The 12,204-nt window shown below is 37.7% G+C and overlaps 1 protein-coding gene across 5 annotated transcripts in view; it reads left to right on the top strand.

The window, feature by feature from the left end:
* The window catches only part of LOC139473350 (proteasome activator complex subunit 3-like), a 50,657-nt gene extending 39,872 nt beyond the window's left edge, over positions 1-10,785 (top strand). For all 5 annotated transcript variants that reach the window (XM_071255882.1, XM_071255881.1, XM_071255880.1 and 2 more), the window contains exons 7-10: positions 1,334-1,402; positions 4,255-4,377; positions 7,477-7,563; positions 8,266-10,785. In XM_071255882.1, the coding sequence (XP_071111983.1) occupies positions 1,334-1,402; positions 4,255-4,377; positions 7,477-7,563; positions 8,266-8,346 (360 nt within the window). In that variant the 3' untranslated portion in view covers positions 8,347-10,785. The remainder of the gene's footprint in view (positions 1-1,333; positions 1,403-4,254; positions 4,378-7,476; positions 7,564-8,265) is intronic.
* The last annotated feature ends 1,419 nt before the right edge of the window (positions 10,786-12,204 follow it).

The following is a 12,204-nucleotide window of genomic DNA, read 5'->3' as shown; positions in this document are numbered from 1 at the left end:
CAGCGATTAACTCTGTTATTGCTACTGTAGCGGTTATAATATTTCCGAGTCCTGTGAAGGGATTCGAACCACGGACCTTCTGATCTGAGGTCGGACGCCTTGTTCATATGTTCAAAGAAGTTAACCCCATCAGCAAGCTGACAAGGTAAGGATGTCATCTGTGGGAGTACTCCACGCCCTTCTACATACTCCCCCGACAACAGAAGGCATGTCCTGAACAGCATAGTAAGGTACTGAGGCTTATTTTGCTCAAATTCAATATGAACGTGCTCAGACCCACGTTGGGCACCAATGCAGCGGCCATAAAATTTCCAAGTCCTGTGATGGGATTCGAACCACGGACCTTCTGATCAGAGGTCGGACGCCTTGTCCACATGACCAAAGAGGTTAACCCCATCAGCAAGCTGACAAGGTAAGGATGTCATCTGTGGGATGACTCCACGCCCTGCTACACTACTAATTCTGAAGCTAAAATCTCCACTGTGGCAGAACTCCCAATCGCTCATCGGTTCCAACAAGCTAGCAGGCCAATCTTCGACTCCCTCTATAGCGACCTTAAAGTGATCCTAAAACACTTCACTTCCAATGTTTACGAGCCACTGGTGGATAAGAACTTCGAGCCAATCACCCTAAAGACTGTATTTCTACTGGCCCTGGCTACAGCTGCTCGCATTAGCGAGATACATGCTCTCGATGTCACCAGGATCCAGTTCGAACAATCCAGAAGAGAAAGGGGTGTTCCTAGGTCTTTGCTGGAATTTTCCAGCAAAGAATCATCTTCCTGGCAAGCCTGATCGGATAACCAGAAAGATCTCACTCTGTCCTGTTCAAGAGCTTCGTCTCTAATTGACTGCATCTCCTCAACGTAGAAATCATGGAAGAGACTCTTCATTTGCTGTCAACCACTTCCATCTCGGAGATTTCCCACACTATGCTCTGCTTTTGACTTCGTTCCATCGACCTTCTAGGGTATACTTTTACTGGCGTTTAACCCGCACGAGACGCAAGGGGTTGCCTCCACCATGGCTTTATTCAGTAATTGCTCCCTCTATGCCATCATGTAAGAGTGCTTCCGGTAGTTGGGACCCATTTTTTGCCTTAGGGTTTCCTAGACCGAAAGGGGTGGTGTCATGTTTTGTACAGACAAAACTTTTAGTAAGTTTTACCGTTATTTGTTATTCACATGAAAATAAAGTGGAATATTTTTACTGGCTCCTTGTTATGGGACAGGTAATCCAGTGGTCATTGAGCTGTCAGCTGTAAGTTACAGATCTGTGTGTTCTACCTTCAAAGTTGTTTCTATTCTAAAGATACCAATTAACCCATTTTCCAGATCAAGATGTGGATCAGTTTTCTTATACCAAAGATAGAAGATGGCAACAATTTTGGAGTGTCTATTCAGGCAAGTGACATAGTGAATAAGTTTAACAAATACTTTATATATGTTGTGCTAATATGATATATGTATACCTAGTATTAATGTATTATTTTTATATGTATGTTTCTTTGTTATCCAAATCTATGTTGTTTACATCATTTCATTGGTTTACCTATTGTTCATATACCAAATTTTTATTGTCAATCACATAATCATAATATCAATAATCAAATGAAACCCTACATACTTTAATAGCATGTTGTTATTAGATTATTTCAAATTGAAATGCAAAGGTTAGCCCAGAAATCAGTTTGTACAAAACTAAATTGTGAAATCAGTAAATGACCACACACATTGAATGAATTGTGTAAATCTTGAAATTAATGTGTCTCCAAATTAATAGACTGCTGACCCCCAGCCAAAAATGCGACTCAAAGTCAATGCAACTCCCTCCCCACCCCATCCCCAGTGGTATGATACATAGCCTTAGCATAGTTCAATCACAAGGTAGACAGACTTGCTTGACAACGATATAAGGATTTATACCGAAACGTCGCTTTTCACAGTATAAAAGAAGTTGTTATCCATAAAATTGTATCTACCTTTTCATCTGTCAACTTCTAAGTAATTCCTATCAAACAATTTATTGTCCAATCAAACAGCAAATAGCACTGCTTAAGCACTGAGTAAAGCACTTCTAAAATAACAAAAAAAACAGTGTTTTCCTAAAAACAACACACAGTTTACGTGTTTATTCTGTTGACTGGCATTAAGGAAGTTCAAAGGCAATAAAATAATTATGCATTGCTGTTGCACGGTTCAACACCCATTTTCGAACCAGGGAAATGTGGACCCAACATGACCAGTTTTCCAGGTGCCAGTAACCTGTTTCTGACAAAAACTTTGTAGAAGAGCAACATCGTCAGCAAAGCCTCAATTATCCCCATAGTGAACTCTCTAAGATTTTTCACCTGCCACTGTTGCTTTTGGTAATCTCTTACATTTACATCAGGTTGGATCCAAGTTTTGTGAGGGAAAACAATACCTTATAGTATTGATTGGTGATACCTGGTGCATAGTGTCTGCAAAGGGGTCATATTAGTCAGAAAGTACTGAAGTTACATGAATGAAACTTTTCATGCTTACCTAAGAGATACCTATCCAGACTCAATTTGAAAATTGGTGGCATAAATAGAATTGTGTCCAGAGTTACGTCCCTTGCTATATGTATTTTTACAATGTTAAGGTACTTACAATACTCCATGCTGCAAAATATATGTTGGAACTACATGCGTACACAAATACAGATGTAACTACAGTAATTAGTGAAATACATTGAACACATATTGCTACCGTCTGTGACATAAGAGGTTTTGGCATGGGCATTGGCAAGCTTAATTGTTTGATGTTTGATCATTAAAAAAAACTGAAGGTTAGTGAACGACTGCCACAACTCACAACTGTACAAAGTCATGAGGCTATTGGCATGCTCCATGGGGCAATGTATCAACTTCAGGTGGCTGCACATTTCAAATTTCCACCAATGCAGGATGTCCATGTGTCACTACAGCGGTAGAAACTAACATTTTTGGTCCACTTACTCCTTGTAATGATAATATATAGCAAAACCCTTTAAAATGGCAAATTTCTACTAGTCCTTATGATACCTTAACTATTGGGCAGTTTGGCAAGGACTATAGGACGAGTGCCTATTTCTAACCCTTTCACAATGCCAAGACAGGACAGATGGATATGGTCACCCATCTCCAATGACCTCTGCTCAGACCATTCCAGGACTTAAGCGTATCCACCCAAACACAGTCAGTAACTGCTTACGTCAATACGCTATGCTCAAGCCTCTGTATCATGGAGAGTAATCTCTTTGAAGGTGGTTCCGTGATGATATGTGGAGCGGGATAAGTGTACATCAGAGAACCCCTTTGGTTGTTGTTCAGGGCAATTTGACATTTGTGGGCTACAAAGATCAGATTCTCAGGCCAGTGACAATTTTGTTTCTTCAACGTCACTGCTCACGGTGGGAATATCCGTTATGGAGTTCTTAATGTTTACATGGAATCTTTTCATTGTTATATTTCCAAATTTGGAGGGTAATTTTTAAAATGCGCAGTTTCTTTTTGTGACTAGTATATATGAACAAATAACATTCTCAATGCTGGGGATAGTGATAACTGTGTTTTCTTGTGTTTCTTGGAAATAGTATTTCAGTCACTTTCAATAGAGGTGACCCTTCAAAATGTAAGTTCAAGGCAAGCATTTATATCCTTTCGTTGATCTGTTGACCTAAAGTACTCACGGAAATGGAAAAAAAACTGTTTTTCTCAATTTAAAAATCGACACAAAGTGTTACGTAGCTGTAAATACGAAATCACAAAACAACTTGAAAAGTATTAGTCTGGATTTGCTAGTTTGATCTCAGTGAACAATACAAAATGTACTTTACAGGAGGTAATTTGTCGGCACTTTCAACATTCAAAAATAAAACTAAGTCCAAATTGACATAGCAGAAACAGACTATAGGCATTATGCACCTGTTCTCACCTGTCGTCAAGGTGTCATAGGTCACCTTGATCTACTTACACCTGGTTATGCCCTGTTTCATAATAGTCTGTTTTATTCACATTTTTACACACGCGTAAAAAGGCATAAAAACATTTGATACGCTGTATTTGTGCCACGGCCCAATTAGTACTAATTTAGTTGTTTGGATATTTACATATTTTGTATATTAACATAATTAAGATCTGAGGTCGAAAAAACAGGTTTTTTTCATTGCCGTGAGTACTTTAGCATTTATTCTAGGTAGGTATTCATTCAGTTGACTTCTAAAAAACACATTACATTGCTTTTTCTTACAGGAAGAGACATTATCTGAGGCAAGAACTGTTGAAAGTGAAGCAGCAACATACTTGGAACAGATCTCTCGCTATTTCATCACAAGAGGGAAGATAGTGTCAAAAGTTGCAAAGTATCCTCACATTGTAAGTTGACATTTATATCTTGAAATATTTGGGCTGTAATCACACTGATTTGTTAATAATATTCATGTTTTACTCAAAGAATACAGGTTTTGAGTTAGTAAGTACATTTTAAGTGGGTAATGACATGACAGTGCCTTTGCCTCTAGACATGATAAATAAGTATGTCCAAATTTCCCCTGTGAAAGGAGGTAACCTAAAATTGTTAGCCTCAGATTTCATAAAACAATCTGGCAGATAGCAAGGTTTGTTGGTTATGGTTTATGACTTAAACATTTCAAACTTGATCAATGTAGCTTGACCTCCTCACCAGTGAAGCCTGTTGGATCAGGTGTCAGAAATATATAAAACAGGTTCTGAAGTGATGTGTTTGCTGTTACCAGATTTTTGTCTTTTTTCATTTTTCTTGAATTCCATTGAAACAATTTGTACTTAGTCTTATAAGGGGGTGGATTTCTTTTCTGGAGCACAATTAAAAAAACGTAACCTCTCTTTCAACAAAAATTAGCAGATATCTATAACAGGTCCTGAAGTGGTGCATCTTCCCGAGGCAAGTGAGTTAACTGACTATAAAAGTCCAGTTTCCACCCTTGCCGAAATAGGCTGGTATTATGGAGTTACATTTTGGCTGGACTATTGAGTCTATACATAGTCCAATCAAATTCACTCACGGAAACTGTAAACTGTCAAGCAGATTTCGGTCGATTGCAGGATTTGCAAAGCATGTGCACCGCTAACTCGTTGTCAACAGTTATTTTCTAAATCTTTTCATGTTTATAATCAAGGTGCTCACGTGATTTGATGCATTTTGCAATGTAAGACTCGTTTTATCACAATATAGATCTTGATTGTCGATCAGATTGTCATGACTGGGCGCCGCCGTTTTGTTTGAAACAAATGCATGTGATACGAGATGTGGAATCTGATTGGTCCATAGGAGAGGCATAGACGGGACATGACTCATAATAGCCACTGGTGGCGCTACCATCGAGCCCAGGAATTCCAATCTAGTTCGGCAAGGGTGGAAACTGGACTTTGATCAAGTTTGATTTTGACTCTGATCCTGGTGGTGTGTACCTGACATAGAAACACAAAGTTCAGAATCCCAATTCCCAAGTATTGTTTAGATAGATCAATAACTACTCTTGTATACGGATAAGATAGAAATCCTCTCATCAAGTTGGACTTAAAGTAACAGTCAGATGATTTGTTCTGTCAAATTTGTTGGGGCCAGGGGGATTTATCATCTTCTGATGTCTCTTGTTTACAGAGTTATGGCCCTTGCTCTGTGTTTTTCAACTATGTGCACAGTGTCTGCAATTGGGCCAAGTTTTCTCAGAAACTACCAAATTTACAAGAATTAAAGTTTACATGCTTATGTAAAGGATACTTGTCAAGATTGGGTTCGAAAATTGGACCCGTAATTATTATTTTAAGAGTTACTTTCCTTGTTGCATTAGGTTTTGAGCATACACAGATATGGCCCTTGATCCATGTTATTTTACAAAGTGCATAGTGTCTGCAATGGGGACAAGTTTTCTCAGAAACTACTGAAGTGAGTTTATCTAAGAGATACTGATAAAGTCTAAGTTCAAGAATTGGTGCCATATATTATTTTTCAGAGAAGGGGCCTTTTCTGTGTATTATTTTCACAATTAATCATTTGTTTCATGAAGCGACCCAAGTGCTTGTTTCTTCTTAAGTTTATTTTCACTATTGATGAACAAATGTGCCCCATGGTGGGGGACAGTGATAACACTGTTTTCTTGTTTGAATGGTCAATGATTCAAAAGTCCTGGCCTTCAGCTGATGTTGTCACAAATTGTCCTTTGTTGTCTTCCGTTAGGGAGTGTCAATTATATGATATGTTTTTCCTTTGTCCCACAATTTCGCTCAGTAATCCGAATTTATATCATGATTTATTTGTGTCATATACTCAAGACCATAACTTTGGTCCTATATCATGTATATAATATTTAAAGAGATCCAGATTAGTCTGGTTTTGACAGATTCCACTGTAGTTGAATTTGAGCATGTTAGTTTAACTGTATGCTTTTTTCTTTTCTAATATTAAACAAACTGGATTGGTTGCAAAGTCATGGCCGTTGAACTTCATCACACCCCAACTTTATATAAAGTTCCTGTCTAAAAATGTTGACTGCAAGGAAGGAAGCTGCTGGCCATTCCATTTGACATGCATATGTTACTCTCTTAAACCACAACCCCATGGGGATTTATGGTCAGAATTGGTCGCCTCCACCTCATGTTTATCATATGAGGTAGACAAACACCGGGGGCATGGAGGCCACTTCCTAGCATGCCATTTCTGCTTATGATTTAAGTCACAGATCATGAGTTTTTGTTGTAGGTTTAAGCATGGTGTTCAACAAATGTACTGCAAAATGGGTCATCATGAATTGGCTTAAACATTGTATCAAGACAGTCAGACTTGAATCATAAAACACAAAACTAAACACTTTACTAACCCACTGTCACTAGGAACCTGTCAGCTATTGTTATTCCCAGCAACGCATTTTGACACTGACTTAGAATGAAGATTGTAGTAGTGTTCATATTCTGAGTAAACCTTGGGAACCATACAATAATTTTTCACTAAAGTTAGCACATAGATGGGTCTAGTGGTAAACTGGCACTTTTTGATATACTACTCAAAAAATGTTAAGGATCACCCGATTCTTTCATATTGGTAATGTTAATCTGTCATGGCATGAGAGATAAACTATTGTAATATGGGAGAATCAGGTGATCCTTAACTTCTTTTGAGTTGTATAGTTTGAAATTATTCAAACAAATACTTTTCAAGATTCCATGGCAACAAGGTTCATATATGTATTCATTGCGGGAGATATCAATGAGTTTGTCCTCTTGCCTTTCTTTTTTTTTTTTACATGTTTATACATTGAAAACTCACAATCACAATATTATTAACACCCAGTGTTAAATTAGTGAATGTATTATCAGGTGAGCTATCATGGTTGACATGCAATTATACATGGATTAGCCTGTGATAGTGTGCTTAAAAAACTAATAAGTCTCAAGACCTTTAACCTTTGATATATGTATGCTCGAATTACTTTTCAGGAAGACTATCGGCGATCTGTCAACGAGCTAGATGAGAAAGAGTATGTGTGTCTACGGTTAACATGTTGTGAACTAAGGAACCACTATGTAAGTTCAACTTGGGAATTAGTCTGTATTCTGCTTTGTTGGAATCAATTATTTTTGCTATCTTTGAGACATGTTATTTTTGTCTAAAGTCTGTAACCCTGTGGTGACCAAGGTTATAATAGTCCCCAGCACACAATTGCTGGTCGTAAAAGGCAACAAAATTGGATTGGATTTGACCTAACAGATAGCATGTTATTGTGCCCAGTTTCAATAGAAAATGTCTCAAGTTTCAGTCACTGGTTTGTCTAGTCCGGACACCTATTAATTGTAGGCCTACATGACATATCTAGAACCACTAAATAAGTGGTCTGCTGACTGTTAAAACCCTTGAGGATCCGGGTTACAATAGGTTTTCAGCAACCCATGCTTGCTCTAAGTGGCAACTATGCTTGTCGTAAGAGGCATCTTAACAGGATCAGGTGGACAGCCTGGCTGAATTATTGTGATGCATGTCATCGTATCCCAATTGCGTAGATCGATGTTTATGATGTCAATCACTGGATTGTCTGGTCCAGATTTGATTATTTGCAGACCACCACCATATGGCTGGAATATTGCTGTGTGAGGCTTTTAGCAACAATTAAACAACATAAAACAATATTCACTTGCTCACTCATACACATTATAAACATGTAAAGGCATATAATGCCATCTAGTTCTTTATGATGTACAACATTAATCTTATTTCTTTTGTTTGTTCAGGCGAGTCTTTATGACATCATCCATAAAAATATGGACAAGATAAAGAAGCCTCGTAATGCCAATGCTGACAACCTCTATTGACCAACTTACTAGACATAGGCTGGACACCTTGAACAATATTCTCAAGTGTGGGCTGATACATAATTATTCATGTCTGCCAGTCATACAACAGGACAACTGGCAAAGACAGACATCAAACAGTGCAGAGTCGGATATTTTCATGGCATACTATCAGTATTCCTTCAAGAAAAAAGACAAAAATTTAACTCAAATTCTTGATCACTGTGTTGATACAGGCACACGTTTTGGAATGTAATGAACTATCTATGAGATCCAAACTCCTTGTACACATTCCAGGAAGTGCAGAGGATGTTTCACCAGAAATAATAACATAATTGTTCTTTTGAGAGAAGTCTTCTACCGTTATGGGTTTTGACAAAATTACAAATAAGATTTTGTCATACCAGTGTTGTGTCACACGACATTTGGGATACATCTGCACTGGGTAATTTTTTCAGTCATCTGATGCACACATGGTATTGTCGAGAAAGGGAGGAGAATGTCAGCTGTCACTGTCTGTGAAAGTGAAGGGGGTACTTGTCAAGCAATGTTATGTTATACCTTTCATCTTCCTGTAACCATGATGGTAATGTACAACTGTTTTAGCATTTACAAATTTGTATGTCTTGTTAAAACATTTCTCTCCGGAGAGTTTTAAACTTTAAGTTCTACATTTTGGTATTTGGTTCTTGTTTTAACAGGTTTTACAACAAGGAAATACTTTAAACAAGTTTGTGACAGTTAAATATGTTATTTTATGCTTGATAACCTTATGAATAGGCAAAACATTGGTAGAAGAATGATGGTGAACCCCAAACTTGATGAAACAGTCAATACATGTATTCATAAAGTGTTTTTCTTCTGTGATTTCTAAGACTAAGATATATATTTTTGTTACCAAAATGACAATGACAACATTATAATGGAAATATGTATTTAGTTCAATTGCAACCAATTGCTTAAGGTTATTCCCGAAGAGCAACCTAGGCTTTAGGGTAAAAAGTTAAACAAGACCTACTAAGACCTACTAAGACCTAAAAAGTCATCCACAGAAATTCATGTTGCTACTTTCAGAGATGCTAGCTTGCCCTCTTATTGGCCTTTTAGCACAACTTTCATACTTCTTTGGGCAAACTGTGCTAGTTTTGTTTGATATGTAACAAAAACAAATACACAGGGAATCTGGATAATGCTGACCTATTCGGCATGGCTTTTTAGAAATGTATTTTCACCAAAATCAGTGAGTCATTGCACTCCATTTTCTGACTCTCAGACCTCTTCTTATTTGCCCAATGTGGCAGGTCAGACTGGTGATAATGGATGGTTTCCAGGGGGTCATCAAGGCGTGGGATCCGCCATCCTTTGTGGAAAGAAATTTGCCTAAAGGTCAGATTAGCATGTTCATTAGCAATGCATTATTGCATTTCCAATAACACTGTCCATATTCTCACTTTATCAAAAAGTAAATAGCTTTCATCTTATCTTGATACAAAATCTCAGGCCTCCATGCCACTCACCCTCCACCAGAATATTAAATGGGCAGTCCCTAAGTACAACTTTTGGGACAACAGATTTTTCTGTTTTGATTTTTTTTTATATATATCTGCAAGTAAAATAATATATGTGATGCATTCACATTATAATCAGATCTTGTACTAGATATGATATCTCCCGACATAACTCTCTGCATGAATATCTGATGACATCTCTATGGAAGGTTGCATCGGGTGAACTTTGACCAATCAATCTAAATGAAGGATGCATGGGCTCTTGAGCCAATAAGATTTGCCTTCATTTCTTTACCACCTTGATTTTGAATTCTGTATTTCTACAAAAGAAGACACATTGAACACAAATATTCCTTTAATGATATTTCCTTGATGGTGTGGAGGCCATGGCATTCATCACCAATCTTCAGATTTTCATGCAGAGAGGTATTGTATTGGAGTAAAAGATCTGATTTAAATGAGATTGAACTGTGATGTTAACTGTTCATTGATACAGTGGATAGTATCTCCTAAGGTTTGATATTTCAAGAACAGATACTGATGTTGGTATGTTTGGGAGTTGAGAACAGTTTGAAATGTTTTTTTCTTTCTTTATGGCCTCACCAGCGAAAATGACTTGAAGGTTTTCTTGTTACTGTTGAAATTATAGCTCTTCCTTTGTTGGCAGATAATTTTCATGTACCTATCATACATCCTCTTAAAGACATCTGTATGTTTAGGACCTGGGGTATATTGTAAACAAATAATTTGTTAAAAAAATATTTGAAAATTCTTATTTGGGCTCCAGTTTTACTAAAAACATTTCTTCTCTGGATAATGTGGAATAAAAACATCTTGGCTCCTTCTTTCAGACCTAAAATGTGTCCTTGAAACAGTGGAAAAAGGAAATTTTGTGCCTCTTGCAGGATTTGTACATGCTGACAATGCTCCATCATATGTAATAAAGTTTGACATTGCCAAATGACTCATAGTTTCGTATACAGTATTCTGTCAGGTATTGCTTATACATATATCGTAACAGGGGCACAGGTGGTCCAGTGGATAAGGCACCACAATTCGCTGTGCAGAGTTGCACCCCAAGTCATGCCAGAAACTCTACCCTTATTAGTTTAGTATAAAGTTTAGCACCCATAATGGCATCCTAGATCTCTCCCCCAGCTTGCAAAAAGTGGAAGATTCATGATTTAGGGAGACCTCATCCTGCATGCTGGAAGTGGAGGGACAACGCCTGCATTGAAAAGACTTGTTGCGAGTTGTGCTCCTCCCTATCAACATCGGCCTTTGATCAATAAGGCTAGCAAGGAAGATCGCTGATGTCATATTCATTGTTATTACATTCAAGGGCAAACATATCGGGCTTCATAAAAATCATATGTGCCCTATGGTCATATCACGTCACGAGACAATGTGTTGTTTCCGTCATTCGAATCTTATTGACATTCGGAATGACGTCACACTACAAATGACGTCATTGCTGATGATTGTTGATGTCATCCAACAAATTGTGGTTCCGCTGCTGTTGTGACTTGCTGTCCTTATAGGTAAACACTAATATGAAGACTTGTTAGGTAATAAATAAAACATTATATTCCTGTTCATGTCATAATATGTTTATGACACTCTTTGATATAATCTCCTTCCTGTGCTCTGCTGACTGAAATGTCTAAAACTCCAAACCAGCACTGCTCCTGTCTTATCCTTAGGCCTGTTATAATAATAATAAGCAGGTGATAATAATGCAGATTACCATGATGGAATCACTATTCTATTCTATGCCTGGCAGCTATATCCACACCAGCCTGGTTCCCTGCGTATGCTGCGCTGGTGCTACACTGACCCAGGCAATGACTGCACAATGGCCGCCTCCACTAGACGAACAAACATGGCGAACACGCCATGTATTTACTATAGAAAAACTCTAGAACGTGTGGTTAATTTTTTTCGTAGCATTTTCATGAATGCTTTTGCAATGTATATGTCACGAAAATAATGTCCGTTGTTACTTTTAGTGAAGGAAAACATTACTTAAGCTGTTTTGAGACTCGAAAGTGTTCGTCACATCGGTGAAATGTAAACAAATAACACACACCATTTTCAACAGCGATATGTGCTTAAATATTTCGTGTCAGCTCACTGTTATCACGAAATCGTATACATAATACATGGAATTAAACGACCACATCAATGAAATACCGTTAGCATCTTTATTTTAGAAAATCTGATAACGCAAATGTCGCCGGTTTTGCCCCGTAAAATATAGATGCTAACGGTATTTCATTGTTTGTTACACCTTTCGGATTGAAAAAACCCAACTGTTAAGGGATGACGTCAGATGAACTTTAATCTACTGTCAACTGCCCTCGGAGACCAC

The sequence above is a fragment of the Haliotis cracherodii genome, unplaced genomic scaffold (assembly GCF_022045235.1).
Source record: "Haliotis cracherodii isolate W230 unplaced genomic scaffold, xgHalCrac1.p SCAF_28, whole genome shotgun sequence".
Classification (NCBI taxonomy): domain Eukaryota; kingdom Metazoa; phylum Mollusca; class Gastropoda; order Lepetellida; family Haliotidae; genus Haliotis; species Haliotis cracherodii.
Note: the sequence above shows the minus strand (reverse complement) of the source record. Positions and strands in the feature narration are given on the sequence as shown.